The sequence below is a fragment of the Pteropus medius genome, unplaced genomic scaffold (assembly GCF_902729225.1).
Source record: "Pteropus medius unplaced genomic scaffold, Ma_sr-lr_union100, whole genome shotgun sequence".
NCBI classification, from domain to species: Eukaryota; Metazoa; Chordata; class Mammalia; order Chiroptera; family Pteropodidae; genus Pteropus; species Pteropus medius.
Genome location: NW_024340701.1, coordinates 247,853 through 265,656, shown reverse-complemented (window position 1 = coordinate 265,656; position 17,804 = coordinate 247,853). Strand labels below are relative to the sequence as shown.

The 17,804-nt window shown below is 46.1% G+C and overlaps 3 protein-coding genes across 4 annotated transcripts in view; 1 reads left to right on the top strand and 2 right to left on the bottom strand.

The window, feature by feature from the left end:
- Positions 1-1,847, bottom strand: part of LOC120619219 (uncharacterized) — a 4,411-nt gene extending 2,564 nt beyond the window's left edge. Inside the window, exon 1 of one of the 2 annotated variants that reach the window (XM_039883483.1) lies at positions 76-1,847. In XM_039883483.1, coding sequence (XP_039739417.1) covers positions 94-1,248 — 1,155 coding nt within the window. In that variant the 5' untranslated portion in view covers positions 1,249-1,847 and the 3' untranslated portion in view covers positions 76-93. The remainder of the gene's footprint in view (positions 1-75) is intronic. The other variant, XM_039883474.1, reaches the window with a different exon arrangement.
- MED8 (mediator complex subunit 8) overlaps positions 1-8,720 on the top strand; it is a 50,203-nt gene extending 41,483 nt beyond the window's left edge. The window contains exon 9 of the mRNA XM_039883504.1: positions 6,997-8,720. The gene's annotated coding sequence lies outside the window, so the exon portion shown is untranslated. The remainder of the gene's footprint in view (positions 1-6,996) is intronic.
- MPL (MPL proto-oncogene, thrombopoietin receptor) lies at positions 1,780-16,026 on the bottom strand. Its single transcript, XM_039883578.1, has 12 exons — positions 15,936-16,026; positions 15,654-15,786; positions 15,158-15,336; positions 14,346-14,644; positions 13,786-13,948; positions 13,408-13,534; positions 9,591-9,772; positions 9,291-9,433; positions 6,728-6,887; positions 6,437-6,533; positions 4,262-4,349; positions 1,780-4,053 (listed from the first exon to the last, which is right to left on the bottom strand). Exons 1-12 carry the CDS (start codon positions 16,012-16,014, stop codon positions 3,766-3,768), a joined length of 1,938 nt encoding a protein of 645 aa, XP_039739512.1. The 5' UTR covers positions 16,015-16,026; the 3' UTR covers positions 1,780-3,765.
- Between the last annotated feature and the right edge of the window lie 1,778 nt (positions 16,027-17,804).

The following is a 17,804-nucleotide window of genomic DNA, read 5'->3' as shown; positions in this document are numbered from 1 at the left end:
CAACCGGTACGACTCTAAGAGTCGTTCCAGGAATGCCGCTGGTGATTCATCCTTAGTTTGGATGACCTCGCTTACCTTAGATAAGTTAGTGGGTCATCGGGTGGCAGACCGGAGGCCCTGGAGAAGAAGCTGGTGATACCGTTGGAGAGCCTCCTTACCTTGGTCGGTGTTGGGGTCCCAAGGCGGACGGGTGTTCAGGAGAACATATTGGACGCAGGTCGGATGGGTGGAAGGCTGCCCGTTGGGCTCTAATACCGCTTTTGCAGCCTCCCTCAGGATCCGCTGCCACTCCTCTGAGGTAAACAGGACTTGGAGGAGTTGCTGACAATTGTCCCAAGGTGGCTGGTGGGTAAAGAAAATAGTCTCTAGGAGAGAGGTTAATCCCTGGGGTTTCTCTGAGAACGAGAGGTTCTGGTATTTCCACTTGTACAGATCACTGGTGGAGAAAAGGACATAGACCATGAATGGCCCCTGGGTTTCTCCCCCAACTGGGGGCGCCAATTGCTGGAGTGGGGCCAGGACTGCTGCCTGGTTTGACAGGTCAGGAACAGGATCAGGGTCTTGTGGGGGCCAGTACACAACCCCAGTGCGGGTGTGGGGAGGACTCTGGAGGGGTTCTGCCTTCCTGTTAGATGGAGACAGGAACAGGTCACCAGAGGAGTTAAGGAGGAGGATTAGTGATCTCAGGGTCCTCAGGGGGTGCCTGTAGGACAGGGTAAAGAGAGTTAGGTGTCCAGACGGTTTCTCTTTTGGCCCCTTTGGTGTGGAGAGAAGGACAGACTTGGGGGTCGCCTTTGACTCTTGGCCGCAGCGGCAGTCCTTCAAGTACTTGGGGGCATCAGAAAATATATCGATCCACACATCAGTATGTGGAGCCTGATCAGGGTGGCCAGGATTTCCAGAGATAATACCCCACACCTGAAAGGCTGTTTGCAGGTCGAGTGACCTCTCTGATGGCCACCCTGATCCAAATATGGCCCAATCTAACTGGCAGAACCTCTGAAGGTCAAAGGGAGTGACACTAGCTCCGTAGTCTTGGGCTCGTCTCCTGAAATCCTTAAAATGGTTAAAGAGGCACTGAAGCGGGGTAGGACGATTTGAGGAAGAAGCCTGAGCCATGTTAGTAAAAACAGGCAAGATCCCCACAAAAGCCAAATAAGCCGGGGCTAGGATCATCCCCTGAGCTAGCGTCCAGTCGGACGGGGACACGGAGGCCAGACCTAAGGAAAAAATTAAAATACTGCACATCGATATATGGAGTAAACTTATGAAGACCAAGGCAATAGGAAGGTAACAGTACCTTCGACCAGTCCAGACAGACAGACACAATACAGACAGACAAGACAAACTACAGGTAGCACAAAACGCTAGCGTACCCAAAAACCTGAATACCTGAACCAGAAACCTGAATACCTGGAGTCAAGTCTGACGTCGCAGACCTTGACCAAACTAGGGAAGTATTGCTGTGTCCAGCCTTCCACTAGTTTTCTTTAGGGCCCACTGACAGATCCAAGTGCAGTCTGACTCACCGGTGAAGCTGCTCCAGATGGCTTGTGCCCAATTGTTACAGAATTGAACCTTTTGTCCACCTGCCCTCTTGGGCGAGTCTGCTTGGCGTCCGGGGCTGAGGAACGTCTCTCAGTGGCCGTCCCTTGGACGGGCAGGTCCTCACCCTAGGTGGCCGGGGTCACGGGTCTTAGGAGATCTCCCCCTCTGGAGAGATCTCGCTGGGACCTCCAAATGTTGTGGCGCGATCAATTCTAAGACCCGCAGAACCAGTTGAGATGAATTATGAGCCTTTATTAGCCACCGGTGACTGACACTCTACCACACAGGGTTTGAGCTCCCAAAAGAGGCAGCTTACAAAGCCTAACCACACCCCAGTTAACATCAAACAGGCAAGCAGATTAACCATACCCTAGTTAATCATCAAACAAGCAAGCAGATTACAGAAGCAGAAGTTGGCCGTTAGCATATCTTTGCCCAGAACCACACTCTTAACACTATTAAGCCAAGGAGCACCAAAAATTGCCAGGAAACCACCAGAAGCTAGGAGAGAGGCGTGGAATAGATTCTTTCTCACAACCCTCGGAAGGAACCAACCCTGCTGACACCTTGAACTAGCCTCCAAAACTGTGAGACAATTCATTTCTGTTGTTTAAGCCCCCAAGTTTGTGGTACTTTGTTACGGCAGCCCTAGCAAATTAATACATAGATCAGAGGATGGGATAAGAGTGAGCTTCAGCTATTTATTCCCCTGGCTCCCTCTCTGCCATGTCTTAATAGGTTGACTGTATCTCTCTACCAAAGGCTACTGCTCCTGCCAGGTAGCCTTCTCTTACAGGTGCTCTCTCCAGATCTAGTAACCACTCTCTCCCCTTACTCCTTGATGCCTCGGGATGGAACCAGCTCCCAGCTGTTTTTAGCCCTGGGGTACTACACTATTCCTTGATGGTTTTCCTAAATCCTGCCTCATCTTTATAAATATGCTCTTTATTAAACTCTCATCAAGATATCCAGTTTGAGTGTGCCATCTATTTTTGCCAAGACCCTGATTGATACAGTGGTATGTTTGGAGCTAGAAAAAAGAAACAAACAAACAAACAAACAAACAAACAAAAAACAATCCATTTGTTTGAGAGTTTGAATGGGTCAGAGGAATCTGGAGCCAGAATGGCATAAGCACATTTACTGCTGTATATGAATGGCTTAGAAGATGAGGGAGGTTAGCATGGGGTTAAGATGGTGGTGTCCAGAAATATTTCATTCATTTCGAAAACATTTGTTGAAGGCCAACTGCCATGCACCAAGCACTACTCTAGGTGCTGGAGGGGAAAGACAAATAAATCACACATCTTGCCCTCAAGGAGCTCACAATATAGTAGCAGGAGACCTGTAAACAGTTACTTGCATAAGGCATGACAGGTGCTATGGTAGAAGTATGGGCTGGAGACAAGGACTTTGGAATAGTTAGCATAGAGTAAAGGCCATGAAAGTGGGTGGAACTGGAAACTGTGTTAAGAATGGACTTTTGAGGGACTGCAATAATTAAGGAGTGGAAGATGCCAGAGTAAGAGAACAAGAATGATTGTTTAGATATGTTAAACATTTACTATATCCTAGGCACTGTGCTTTACTTAGGTTATCTTAATTAATTCTCTTCACAACTCTGTAGGGTTCTGTTACCCCTGTTTTATAGGTTGGAAACAGACTCAAAGACTTTATTTGCCCACAGATAGTAAGTGGGTTGACAGGAATTGAACCCAGTGCTGACTCCAGAGTTTACGTTCTTAACTACCAGTATACTCAAACAGGCAGGAGCCAGAAGAGACAGTGATGTTATGGAAGTCAAGGTAGGAGAGAATTTAAAGGAGAAACAGGTAGTCACATGACAAATCCACAGAGAGATTGGGTTAACAAGATCCTATTGGATCTTACAATTAGAAAGTTTGAGGTGAACTTTGCCTGAGCAGATTCATTAGCAAAGTGGTAGTAGGGGAACTAATTGAAATAGTCCGAAGAGCAAATGAGAAGTGAGGAAGTGAAGAATTGGCATTAAAGAGGAGAAAGAAGGTGGGATTTAGAGGAGCTTAGTCAAGTGAACTTTGCCTAAAGTAATAGAGTCCTGGCTTTATGTCAGCAGTACTGAAAGATCAGTGTCATGAATCCCAGCTATGAGGATCAACAAGGGGGATGGAAATGAGGTCCGAGACGTATATGGTATGGGGGTGGGGTGGAGTGGGTAGAGAGGTTGGGAAGAAAGGTCTAGAGGGTTTGGACCTGTCCAGGGTACTGGGAGTGAGGGGCCTGCCAACAGGTCAAAGGTAAGTAGGAATGGTTGGCAATGTGAGTGGTACAGTAGGACCCCATCTCAGCTACAGGTGGGCACACAGACAGGGGTATGGTCCCCAAGCAAGAGGGCTGTAATCCTCGGTAGTCTATCTGGGCCTGGGAGGAACATAGGGGCAAGGGAGTCTTCTCTGAGGACTTAGGTAGAATTTCAAGGAGGCTGGGTTCCACTTCCTCATAGGCATCTGAGACGGCAGCCTTGGGCTGGGAGAGATGGGAAGGAAAGGGATGTGGATTAGAGCAGGTCCTGTGGGAAGAGAACGTGGATTGTGTAGGAATGAGGGTTTGGCTGGGGATAGGGCCCAGGAATGGAATGCCGGCAGGCAAGGGCCTTGAAAAGTTGTGTTGTGGGGGCAAGGATCCAGTTCCAGGTAGGGCTGGTGATGGGTAATAGGCAAGGGAGTGTACTCACCAGACTCAAGGCTGCAGTATCCCTAAGGTACTGGCCTAGGACCCGGTGCAGGTCTGGAAGTGAGGGCCACAGGGCATGCCTCAAGCTCCTGGGGGAGAAGGAAGAGAAGAAGACTGAGTTATGGGAGTGAATTGGAAGGGAGGAAGAGAACACTGGGTGGGGCAGTGGAGGAGGCAGTGAGGTGGGTGAGGAAAGCTTGGAGAGGTGAGAGTGTAGTCAAGGCAATAAAGTAAGACAAAGGAGTATAGGTGAAAAGGAAACCTCAAGTGGAGGAGGGAAACCAGTAGTGGGGAGGTTCAAAAAAGAGTGGTACAGAATATCCTCAAACATTCCTGCTTCAGGGCCTTTGCACCTTCTTTTCTCTGTCTGGAACCCTCACTTCATTTAGGTCTCTGCTCAAATGCCATCCTAACAGAGAGGCCTTCCCCGACTGCCCTGTCTAAATAATACCACCTCCTTTCTCCATCACTCTCTATCTCATCTGCTGCTTTTTTTTTTTTTTATAGCATTTGACTTATTGTATATTCATTGTTATTATATACATTCATCTCTGTCTGTTTTACCCCACTAGAATGTAAGCTCTATGAGAGCAAAGAGTTTGCCTATTTGCTCACTCCTATATTTCCAGGGTGTAGAACAGATTGAACACTGTCTGGCCCATAATAGGTGCTCAAGATATTAGCAGAATGAATGAATGAATGAAGAGAGTCAGTGGGGCTTATTATTAAGTTATTGGGGAAAATGATCGATCTGGGAAGAGTATGGATTAAGGTATATTGGGGAACCTCAAGTTCTTTTAGGTTCATATTTCTACATGGAGGGACTTTAGTTGAACATTGCAGGCCTCTTCTGTGACCTCACTCATCTTTCTTCAGGGAAGGAGTGATTTATCTGGTAAATTGAGGAAAGAGCACTGAGTGTGTCTCATTCAGCGGCACCACCTCCTCCTTCTCTCCTTTTTGTTGGATCTCGCTACCTGCCAGAGGCTACATTCCAGTCTGCTCATATACATGAGCAGATTAAAAGTTCAAACACAGACATGTTCCAAAAGAGATGGAAACCCAGAAGAGGGGCATCTAACCTAGCCAAGGGCCATCAAAAGAGGCTGCCTGGAGGAGTTGCCTTCTGAGCTGAGTCTTCAAGAATCAAGAGATGTTATCAATAGAAGAGTGAGGTGGTATGGATTCTATCCTTTCTGTTTATAACCTCCAATGACATTTCCCCTCGGCCTTAGTCTTTCCACATAGATGAGTCATTATTAATAATATTTATTTAAGGGTGTGCTATTTGGCAGGCACTGTGCTGAGGATGTAAAGATGACCAAGTAAGATACAGGGAAGGCATATAAAGAAATAAATGCAGTAAAATGCTACTGGTACTATGATATAAGTCTATACAGGGGCACAAAGATAGTAGTAGCCAATAGGGGAAGATTACGAAAGAAGTCGGTAAAGAAAGTTACTTAAAAGTAAATGGATATTAGTCATCCAGGAAGGATATTCCTGACAGGACATTAGGGGCAAAGGCAGTGAGAAGTAAAACCACTTGACTCGTGGAGGGAATCACCAATAGTTTGGCAAGGCTGATGCACAGGGTGGGAAAGGGTGGAAACGCTGGCAGTGGCCAGATTTTGCAAAGCCTTGCTTGTTATTTTAGAGTCTGGACTCAATCCTGAGGAGCTAATAATGAGATTTAAGGGGATGAATGATAAATTCATGTGTGCATTTTAAAAAGATTTTTCTAGTGGCTGCATGAGGCTGGATTGGAGGAGAAGAGGCTCTGTTTCAGTGAATCAGATAGTGTGTCTGTAGGGCTAGAGAAAAGGGGCCATTGTTTGAGCAAGGTTTAGGAGGTGGAATGACCAGATCAGACCAGACTGGATAAAGAGGAGTGAGGCACCTAAGTGTTTTGGCTCGGGTGACAGGTGGACAGTAGCCTTGTTACTGAGATTAGAAGCCAGGAGGTGGGGCTGCTTGAGATGTTCTGTATAGTGGGCATGTTAGGGTGTAATGAGGCGATGCGACCCCAGGGGAGACGTACAGGAAGCAGCTGACGCCACAGGTGTGGACTTGTGGTTGTCCGGAGAGCGCGTGTCAGAAAGCTTGGGATGCTTATTTAGAGGCTTCCAGTCCCGCCCTGACCACGGCCCCGTCTCCCGCCTGACCGGGGTGGTACCTGTAGTGCTCAAGAAACTGCCACCTCAGCAGCAGCAGGCCCAGGAGGGCGCTGAGGCCCAACACCAGGAGCAGAGCGGTCACCAAAGAGATCCAGGCTATGGGATAAAAAACAGTCAAACCTCCAAGGCTTCTTGCCGGAGCCCCGCCCCCAGGTCGAGCCAACCCCGCCCTGGCCCTGCCCCTTGCGGTTCCAGGGCGACCCGTGCGGTCGGAGCCCCGCGGGTGCTGCACTGGCGTCTTCCGCGCAGCTGCAGGCCGCTGGCCGCTTTTGTCCTGCCCCCGCTGTTACCCGTCTCGGAAGCGGTCTCCAGCCTCACTGGGTCTGACCAGGCGCTCCAGGGGCCTTGGTAGGTGGGGCCGTGGAGCCTGGCGCGCAGCTGTAAACGGTAGCGGGAGCGCGGGCGCAGCTCCAGAGTCTCTCCCTGCGCCCCGAGAGGCGGCTCCAGCACCTGCACAGAGAAGCGAGCGGGTGGTCAGGCTATGGGAACTGGTGGGTGGGCGGGCCTCCATAGACTGATGGCGTCTGTTGGACCAAAATCCTACCGTTTTGAATTCCAGGGGATCCCCCAAAGAGCTTCACTACAGAAAACACGAATCCCGGCGGAAACTTGGAAGATAGAACACCCTACGGAGATAGAAACTTGGAAGATAGAACACCTTCCCCAGCCCAAGGCCTCGCCCTACCCGAGGCATGCTCAGTTTTTTGACAAATGCTTCCTGACACACACCCAGACGTAAAGACTTCATCTGCACAGAGAACTACTCATCCTGACACAAATACAGACGATACACCCGGATAGAGATCCCGGTGCATACACTGGCCAGGACACACAGGCATCCTGCCAGAAGCGCTCACCAGAACTCCAGACCCAGCGATGGAAATACTCAGACACAGGGCCAAATAGGCCATTTGCAAATGACACTCATTCAGCAGCAGATGCCAGAATTGTGCTAGGTGCTGGGAGCACAAGGTCAGATTCCAAGCAGAGGGAACAAGCATCGTGTGCACAAGCAGGGAGACTTCATTAACTTAATTTTTTAGCAGGCATTTATGAACTGCTTGTGATATGCCAAGCATTGAGCAAGGCACTGGGAAAAAGATAGGTGAAACATGGTCACTCACATGTCTAATGAGGAAGACATACAAACAAGTAAATAATTACATGTAATTAGTGCTATATGTAAGGCATCTGGAGCATGAAGAATCATTGAGTCGCTTGATTGGGGGCTACAGAGTAGTTCAGCGTGCTAAGAGCATGGCAGGGCAGGCTAGATGGTCACGGATGAGGCTAAGGCAGTGGTAGTAGGGATTTGAGGACTGTTGGTACAATAAACTATTTGTTGTTAAATAAGGGGTTGAGAGAAGGGAAAAGGAAGAGTCAAGGTGGATTTCAGGCTTGGCTAACTGGGTAAGTGGGAGTGCCATTGTCAGAGATGTAACAGAGAAGTGAGTTTGAGGAAGAAATACTGTTTGGTTCCATTTTGCTGAGTCCAACAACAGTAAAAACTTAATAGTAATGTTGGAATAGCAGTTACCTTGGCAGGGAGGTGTGCGACTGTAGGGGACATGAGTTTCTCAAGTGCTATAAATAACCTATATCTTGATCTGGATCATGGTTACATGAATGTATACACATGAACAATTTAATCAACTATATACTTAAGATTTGTGTACTTCACTGTAGATGAGTTAAGTTTTGGATTATAGTAGTCCCCCTTTATCTGCAGTTTCACTTTTCACAGCTGCAGTTACCTGCAGTCAACTACAGTCTGAAAATATTAAATGGAGAATTACAGAAATAAACAATTCATAAGTTTTAAATTGCGTGCCATTCTGAATAGCATGATGAGAGCTCACGCCATCTCGCTCCATCCTACCTAAGACATGAATCATGCCTTTGTCTTGCCTGTTAGTCACTTAGCTGCCTCGGTTATCAGATCAACTATCAAGTTATCACAGTGTTTGTATTTAAGTAACCTTTATTTTACTTAATAATGGCCCCAAAGTACAAGAGTAATGATGCTGGTGATTTGAATATACCAAAGAGAATCTGTGAAGTATATGTGTGTATAGGAAAAAATTATATATAGGGTTCAATACTATCCGTGGTTTCAGGCATCTACTGAGCGTCTTGGAACGTATCCCCACAGCTAAGAGGGAAATTCTGTATTGAGTCTAAAATGCCTCCGGAGACTTTTAGGTAGAGCTATCTGGTAAGAAGTTGTATATACTGTATATGTGGTAAATGAGAATAAAAATAGAGAAAGAAACTAAGATTTAACTAATGTATATGAGTACCTTCTATCTGCAAGGCAATATTTATATAATTTTCTACTGTAACTTCAAAAGGTAGATCGCTTTATGCCCATTTCACCAGCAGGGACTTCAAAGGTTTAGGTAGCTTGCCTATGGTATAGAAGTTCCTTTCCATATGGTAAGTTTGGGATGGCTAATATATATGGCCATTAAAACTATGGAGTTGAAGTGCTCACCTAGGGAGAGCATACATATTCATCTAGAAGAAAGAGTCTAGGATGAGATTGTAGAAAACATAACATATTAAGGAAGAGTGGAAAAGGAACCAAGAAAGGACAGTGAGGTTTGGTCAGAGAGGTAGTATGAGAATCAGGAGAAACTGCTATCCCAAAAGCAAAAGGAAGAGAAAATTTTAAATGGAAGTAGTCAGCAGTGTCAGATGCCAATGGGAGATTAAGATGGCAGTTGAATCAGATAAACATAGGTATACAAGCCTAGACATGGATACATGGACACCTTCGTCCTTGATAACAGACATAGTAAAATTCAGGGATACCCTGTGTGGTGAGATCTGTGGGCATTTGTTTGACTTTACCTTCCAGTCCTGATGTCCTTCTCCTGTGTATCGGAGCTGATAGCAGGTCTCTTGGGCTGCCCAGGATGATGGGTGCTGCCATTCCAATTCCAGCTGCCCACTGGAGACCTCCCTCCAATGCAAATTGGGAGTGGGGATGAGCACTACAGGGATGTCATCAGAGAGTGGTCTAAGTCCTTCTGAGACATCACTGTCACCAGGGCCATGGGTCAGAAGTGTCAGAGTTAGTGATTCTGGGCATGGGATCAGGTGCAGTAGTGGGGGGAGCTATGTGGGAGGAGAAGGGAAGAAAGTTCTTACCAGCCTGATGGATCCAGAAAGGGGACCCCAGGAAACTGTGAAAAGCACCCTGGGCTGTGGTCACCTCCACAAGGATATGAATCACACTGTCATTTCGTGACTTGAAATGGCAGCGGGTGAACTGGGAGGGCTGTAATTCTGGATTTTTCTCCTCCTCTTCACACTTCTCCCAGATGGGGTCCCTAAGAATCAGCCCCACAGAGTCATTGAATCAGGCCTGCCTCAGAGACTGCTACTCTCCATCCCACAGAGGCTGTGCCCTGCATGGATTATAATCTAACTCTTCTCCTGGATGGGCTTCCAGGGCTTTCTCTCTCTCTTTATACCATAATGTTTTGTTTTCTAACATTTGCTTTAGTATCCAGCCTTTTTCTCTTAACAAAAGAACTATGTGATATGTGAAAATAGCATAGGCTAGAGTTCAGGTCTTGGCTTATTGGTGTATAACTCTGGGCAAGTTACTTGATTTATCTCTAGCCCAGTTTCCTCATTTGTAAAGTGGATTAATAGTACCTACTTCACAGGATTCTTTCAAAGAGACTTCATCTCTCTGCAGGAAAACATCCTTATGTTTTTTATTTGTTCTCATATAGCAGCCCTCTTTGTCACCTCTATGTTAGTTTGCTATTAGATTTTTACAATAGCCTTCTCACTGGTCTTTCTGCCTCCATTTCACCACTCCCTTTAATTTGTTCTCCATACAGCTACCAGAATTTGCTTCAAAAATTTCGATCTGATAATGTTCAGAATATTCGCAAATGTGTCCATTTATTTTGATCTTGACCACTGTTACATTAGATAAAACCACCATTACCTTTTGCCTGGATTAAGGCAAATTTTTAACTGATGACCCAGCTTCTACTTTTACCCATTTATAATGTCACAGAAAACATATCTTTTAAAAATGTAAATCATATCATGTCACTCTTCTGCTTAAAATCTTTTAATGGGTTTTAAGGATTTTAATGGATTTTAAGGATTAATTTAAAAAGAATCAATGAGAACAAAATCCAAACTCTATAACAGGGCTTACAGAACTCTGTATGATTTAGTTCCTCCCTACCTCATCATTTCATCTCCTACAGGTCTCGCATCGGTTTGCTACCCTTCACACGTGGCTCTTTCTGTGCCACAGTTTTGCAAAACACCCTGTCTTTGCACTTCACCTTGCTCTGGATTGCTCTGACTCCAGATTGTCATGTGACTTATTCCTTCTTGCCGATTTAGGTCTCAGCTCACCTGTTACCTTGCTGAGGCTTTCTCTGACAACTCAGCCTAAATTAGCACTGCCCCCCACAAACTTCCCACTTAGTCTCTATCATATAACCTTGTTTCTTTATTTCTTGTTTGTCACTCTATCTTTTCCCCCCACTAAAATGTAAGCCCCAACAATGCTGGAACCTTTTCTATTTTATTCTTTACCCTATCCCCAGTGCCTGGCACATAGTCGCATTCGACAATTGTTTATTGAACAAATGAATCGTGTCTCCTTCCTGAATATAACCCATAAATGGCTAGCTATTACTAAAATTATATATCATTTTAGATATTAGTCATTTATTCAACAAATAGTTGATACTGTGTGCCAGGCTCTGTGTTAGGCCCTATGACTACACAGAAGAATCATCTTCAAAGGGCTCTCATTTCAGTGGGAGAGGCAGAAAAACAGATGGTTATTTTTCTGTAATGTGCACAGGCTGGTTTGAGAATATCAAGGAGGATCATCTAACCCAGACTGGGAGTGTCAGAGAGTACTTCCTGGACAAGGCAATGTTTAGACTGCATCTTGGACTATAAGTAGGAGGCAAAGGGGACAAACAGGCATCCCGGGCACATGCTTGGGCAGAGATAAGAGATATGGTGCTTTGGGGGAAATTCTAAGTGGAACAGAATGCTTTTAGCACAGAGAGCCTGGTGTGAGTGATAACTGAGAGATGGCCTTGTGGCCTTTCTAAGGAGCTGAACTTCATCTTGTAGTTATGGAGGCATTTAAGGATTTTAAATAGAAAATTGTCAAAATAGGCTTTGTATTTTGGGATGATCACTCTAACTGCGGTTTGTAGGAAAGGATTTGTGAGGGTGGACTAGAAAGAGAAATCTATTAGGACGGTGTTATGGTCTTCCATGTGCAAAGTGATATGGATCTCAAGACAGAGTTGTGGCAATGGGAGTAGAGGAAAATAGATGGATTCAAGGGATACTGAAGAGGTTGGAATGAAAGACTTTCTGATTGGATCTGGAGGGTGTACAGAAGTCCAGGATGATTTCCATGTTTCAGTCCTGGAAAGCTGAGCTGATGGTAGGTTGGAGGACAATAAGAGAAGGAGTAGGTTTTGGTAGAGGAAATGGTGACTTCAGTTTTGCCATCCTTTAATTCATTCAAGGTTCCCCTATACTATACTATGGAAATCTGTACAATTATTAAAAGGAATGAGTCATATTTTTGTAATGATCTCCAAGACATATTTTTAAGTAAATTAGGTTCATAAACTATATATATATTATATATATACACACACAGCATATAATATAGTGATCCAATTTATATTGAAAATTAAACATTATGTATAGACATATAAATGCATAGAAAACTGAAAGAATACATTAAAACTATCAATAGTGTTTTTCTCATTACTCATTCATTCAACAGTTTTTTACTGAGCATCTGCTGTGTTCCAGGCATTGTGGCAGGTGAGAATATGTTGGTGAGTAAACACAGATGCTGACTTTGCCCTCACGGATCATGTATCGTCAAGATCACCCTTTTTCAACTGGAATTCTGAGAGAATATTATCAATTAAATAACCACATAAATTATAAATGTAAAATTGTAACTCTGATAAGTACTTAAGATTGAGAAGTACATGGTACAACAAAGATGTATAGTAGTGCTATTGGATGGTCAGGGGAGGGTTCCTTGAGGAAGTGACATTTGAGTTGAGATCTGAAGGGTAAGTAGAAGCTAAGTAAAGACAGGCTGGGTAAATAGTATGTGCAAAGACCCAAAGGCAAAAAGGAATGTGGCAGGCAGGAGGGAACCAAAGAAGGCCAATACCGGCGCAGAGAGAGCAAAAGGCAGCAAAGTATAAGATGAGGCTGAAGGCATAGGTAGGGGCTGAGTCTTTTAAAAATTTATAAGGCCATGATAGAGTTCCTTTCTATATCCTACAATCAGTGGAGAGCTATTGAAGATTTTAAAGCAGGGAATGTTATGTTCATTTTTGTACTTTAAAAAGATCATTCCAGCTCTTGTGTGTAGAGAATGATTCGAAGGATTCAAGAGGTGATCAGTTAATAAGTTTTCTCCTGGTCCAAGTGAGAGATATTGATGGCCCATACTAGGATAATGGTGAACAAAAGTGAACAGATTTTAGAGATATATAATAGATAAAATCAACAAGACTCGGTTATAGATTGTATATGGTGGGGGTGACAGATAAGTGAATGTTCGGTGGAAATTCTTGAAGACCCAGTGAAGTTTTGATTGGATTTAATAAATAGTAGATGTTTGAGTAGGGGAAGGCCATGCAAAGTTTAACAAAGGTCACTCTGTCAGCAGCATGGGGAATACATTGGAGGTGAATATGAGCTTTTGCTATGGTCCAGGTGACATGATTAAAGCTGAACTAAACCAAAGCATTCCCAGGGGGAATGGAGAGAGGTTGAGAAGATAAAACTGGAGGATAAGAGTATGGAGGCCATTTTGTTTTGGGACAGGGAGGGGACAAAAGAGGACCAAGAACAATCTTTCTCTTCTTTCTGCAAGATTGTGCCTCTCTCCCATGGCATCAAGCCCAATCAGCAGTTCAACGCTCACCTGTCTCTCGGGCAGCACTGTGGCCTGCTGTGATAGAAGAACCCTTGGGAGCTAGCATTGTCCTGTTGCTGCCACTGACAGGTGACATTCTTCAAGTCCAGAGTAAAGCATTGCAGTCCAATTTCCACTGAAATCAGAGAAGGAAGTCCCATCAGGAACCACATGCTCCTACTCTATAGGATATTCAGATCATCTTTATACACATAACGTGAAACATTTATTCCTATGCTTTGTTCTCTCTCTGAATATAGTTCACTGTGTCCAGTGCCATGTTTGAGGTCATCAAGAAGGTCCATGGTTATCAGAGCTTTCATGTCTAGCCCAGTCTTCCCCAGAGATCTATTTCCTCCCTATCCCCCCATTCCTTTATTGACTCACCTGCATCCCCAGGCAGGTCCATGGTTGCAGGGAGGGACCAGGGTCCCCAGGAGCCTTGGAGGGAGACCCCATCAGGTTGGCTGCGTAGCTGGAGCCAGTAGGAGTTCCCAGGTTGGAGCCCTGAGATGAGGCAGCTTCCACCCATCACTGTTAGAGATGGAACCTTGGGAGAAGAATCCCAGCCTGAGAATCTAGGTCTGCCTCTCAGCCAAGTCAGCCTCCATATCTTATATTTGAGGCTCTATAGCATGCCTGTGGAGAGACGCTTGGTTCCTTACTGGATAGATATGCACACAGACTAGGGGCCAGTCTGTGGGTTTCAGGTAGTGTTCAGGGGTTTTTAGAGAAATCTCTATAAATTTGGAGGCCTGAAGCTCTCAATTTTGTTGGTATGAATGACCTAAAGTGGGAGATCCCTAAATGACATGAAAACTAATCTGAGCTTGTACTAACTCCCCAAGGACCAACCCCATCTGGAATCCCCAAAGTATGGCCTGTCTTTTCTTAGGGCAAAATTAGGAGCAAGAGATAGGAGATGGAGCAGAAGAAGGGCACGATACTTCTCTAGTTGGGGAAGTCTGCTCTGGTCCATCCTTTTGGGGCATCAAAGGTTGAGAACATGCAGATTGGTCCAGAGCTGTGGCTGGGTTTGGCCTCCGCAGAGCTGGGCAGCAGGTTTCTGTGGACAGCAGCTGCATGACTGTGGGACCAGTGGAATTCCTGGGATCCTTGGGGCCATAGCGGAGTTCGTGCCTCAAGAAATCACTGATTTCGGGAGCTGGGGCCTCCCAGCTGATCTGAAGTTCCCCTGGCCGGCTCCCACCAATGGCTTTGATGATACTGGGGGGAGCTGGCAGGCCTGAGGGCAAGACAGGGCACATCGGAACTCTCTGAGTGCCACAGTCTACAGTTCAACCCGTGGAAAGAAGAGAGGGGTGTTGGAGGGCTGGATTGGCTCTCTTGGAGGGCCGGACAGGGAGGCTTCTTATCCTGCTCTTTCCTCATGAGAACAGTGACCTCATTGCTAGTTAGTTAGACTCAGTGCTCCTCAAGAGCAGGGGTCTCTTTTCATCTCTGTATTCTCGTCACCTAGCACAGTGTCTGTCACATAGTAGGTATTCTGTAACTGTTGAATAAGCATGTAAATGAATAGGTTAATGATGGGAAGACCTGGGTACCTCTGATGTGAAATGAAGTCTAGCTCTGGATGCCAAGGTTGGGAGAGATGATAAGGGGGTCTTGAGATGCCTCTGGGGGTCTAGTAATGGAGAGTACACATGTGGTCCTGAAAGAGCACGGTCTAATCTAACTCTGGGATCTGGCCTTGGGGCAACGAATAGAGGAGCCAGGGTGACAGGAAGATGGCCCTTACCCACTCTATCCACAAATAGCACCCGCTGGGTCAGATTCTGGTTCAGGAACACATGCTTCACCCAGAGGTGCAGCGGAAAGAAGAGGCGAACTTCATCTTGGGCTGGAAACTGGCACACGTATCGGGTTCCAAAGGGGGGCACACTCTGGGAACTCAGGGGGCAGGCACGGGGCTCCTCCCTGTGGGCATAGGAGAAGTCCATCCTACCTACACAGCCACCATGCTCAGCCCTCAAGACCCAGGCTGGGCCCAAGCCCTGCTTCTATTTCCATTACTGCCCTTTTCTTCTCAGTGCCTGGGGTAGGTGGGGTAAAGGGTCATGTAGGGCCTTAACCTGGGTCTGTCCAAATCATACCCATTCACTAAGTGGCTACTTAGGGCATATGCTTGGAACAATTCTCTGGTAGGGCCAAAGGCAGGGAAGCTACTGGAGTGGGGCTCATCTGAGGTAAGGACAGGACAGATGCAGGGGAGCGGGGTACAGCACGGCACATACCCTGGGTAGGCATACAGCAGCTGGTATATTCCACTGGGTGCTGTCTCTTCCTCATCCCAGAAGCAAGTGAGGTCCTCAAATGTTCGAGAAAAACAATTCAGGGGCTCCGAGTCCGAGGCCAGTAAGGAAGCATCTGAGGAACAGCTGTTCAGTTGGGCTCTGTGTCCTTCCAGGCATGTTTATGGGCAAGAGTAGGGGACCAGTGGGAGCCTCCTACCTTATACCCCTCCCAGGGATCCCTTTTCTTAGGTATAGGTGATTTCCATCCCCTCCACACCTCACCTTGGTTGGTGACTTGTGCTGGGTTTTGGGGGGCCAGGAAGAGGCAGGAGGTGATCATCAAGAGGGCCCAGGAGGGCATCTTCTCCGGCACTGTGTGCCTGCCTTAGCCCATCCTCCCTTCAGGAAGCCGGGCCCCAAAACCCTCCCGGGCCAGCCCCTCAGGTTCCTGTCAGATACAGTCCCACGTCCTGTCTCTGTCCCTGCCCCTAAGGGGCCCATCCAGACCACACTGGAGCCAGGGGCCAGGGGAGGGGGAGTGGGTCAGAACAGGAGGGTAGGAGGAATTTGAAAGAGAGGATACAGATCTTTTGGTGGGAGGGAGGTGGGGGTTATATTTTTGACCATGTACTAAAAGGAGACCAAGCCTCTATGTGTGTCTATGTTAATGATCGTAGAAGGGTATATTATCAAAAAGAATAGCAGCATTTACTGAGCACTTACACGCTGCTGTTTGTTAAGTGCTTTATATCTATTGATTCGGCCAATCCTCACAATAATAGTCTTATTATTCCCATGATAGAGATGAGGAAACTGAAATGCAGAAAAGTTAAAGATTTGCCCCAGATTACATACCTACTAAGAAGTACAGCTTAGGCATAATCATATGATACTCCTGGAAGGGGTGATCTGATGAGAAATGACCACCTGTGTTACAACTGTGACAAAATGGTGGCTATTTCCACTTTAAGGTTCTGTGACTTTGTACGGATGAACACATCCTTCCCGAGACTGGACGTGGCCCCTCCATTGTGGGTAGCCCCACCGCTGCCTCTAATTCTTTGCTACTCAGAGTGTGGTTCTGTAGAGCAGCAGCAAAAGCATTACCTGGGAACTTGTTAGAAATGCAGTATCTTAGGCCCCGCCCCAGATGTACTAAAACACAATCTGCATTTTACTGAAATCCCCAGATGATTTGAATACACATTAAAGTTAGCACTGGTCTTTAGTACTTTTATCTGGTTGGCTCAAAATCGTGGGATGGATGGTCTCAGCTCTTCAGCTTGTGCTCATCTGCTTCACATTAGTTGTAGAATAGTGGGTATGACTCCTTGCCCAAAGCCCAGGCCTCTTCCTGGGAATGCTATAACTGTGGGTGGCTTTTATGCTAACTCTCAGGAGCTCTGACTCCTGCAGGTTGGGGAGGAGGGAGTGCATGCCACATAAACTCCCACATTTAGTCCCACTCTGACCTCAGCTGGAGCTTCCATTGCTGGCTCTACAGACTGAGTGTCCTCGATATCATCTTTCTCTCTTCCTCCTAAAGTAATGTTACTAACAGAGAGAATTATGGAACGGGAGAGGGGAGAGAAAATGGAAATCCTTCAGTCCTCCTGTGGGGTCTTAGTTTTTTTGGCACCATTTCTCTGCAAGAAGTCCCTGAGCCAGGTTTGTCCTAATTCCTGTCCAGCTCACAGTTTGTAAGGACCAAAGTCCTCTGTCCAACAGGGATGATTTGAGATGCCTCTCTCAGTCCCCAACCAAGGTCTACTCATTCTCTATCGGGTCAAGAGAGAGGGGTAACATGGCTTTAATGTTCATATAGGCCTGTGGTTTGATGCTATGTATATGCCGATGACTTCAAAATTAAAATCTCCAACTTAGCCTCGGGCTCCAGATTTGGATAGCTAACTGCTTACTTGGCATTTCCACTTGCATGTCTAATGAGCATCTTATACTCAAGAGGGCCAAAATAAACTCTTGATTCTGGTTACCACCCCGAAGCCTGTTTATGTTTTTCTTCTCTAGTCTTACCCACCTCTGTAAATGGCACCACCACCTACTCAGTTGATCAAATCAAAACTCTCTGTATTCCTTGATTCCTATTTTTCTCTTATCCTATATTCAGTCAGACGTCTTTTCAAAGTGTAC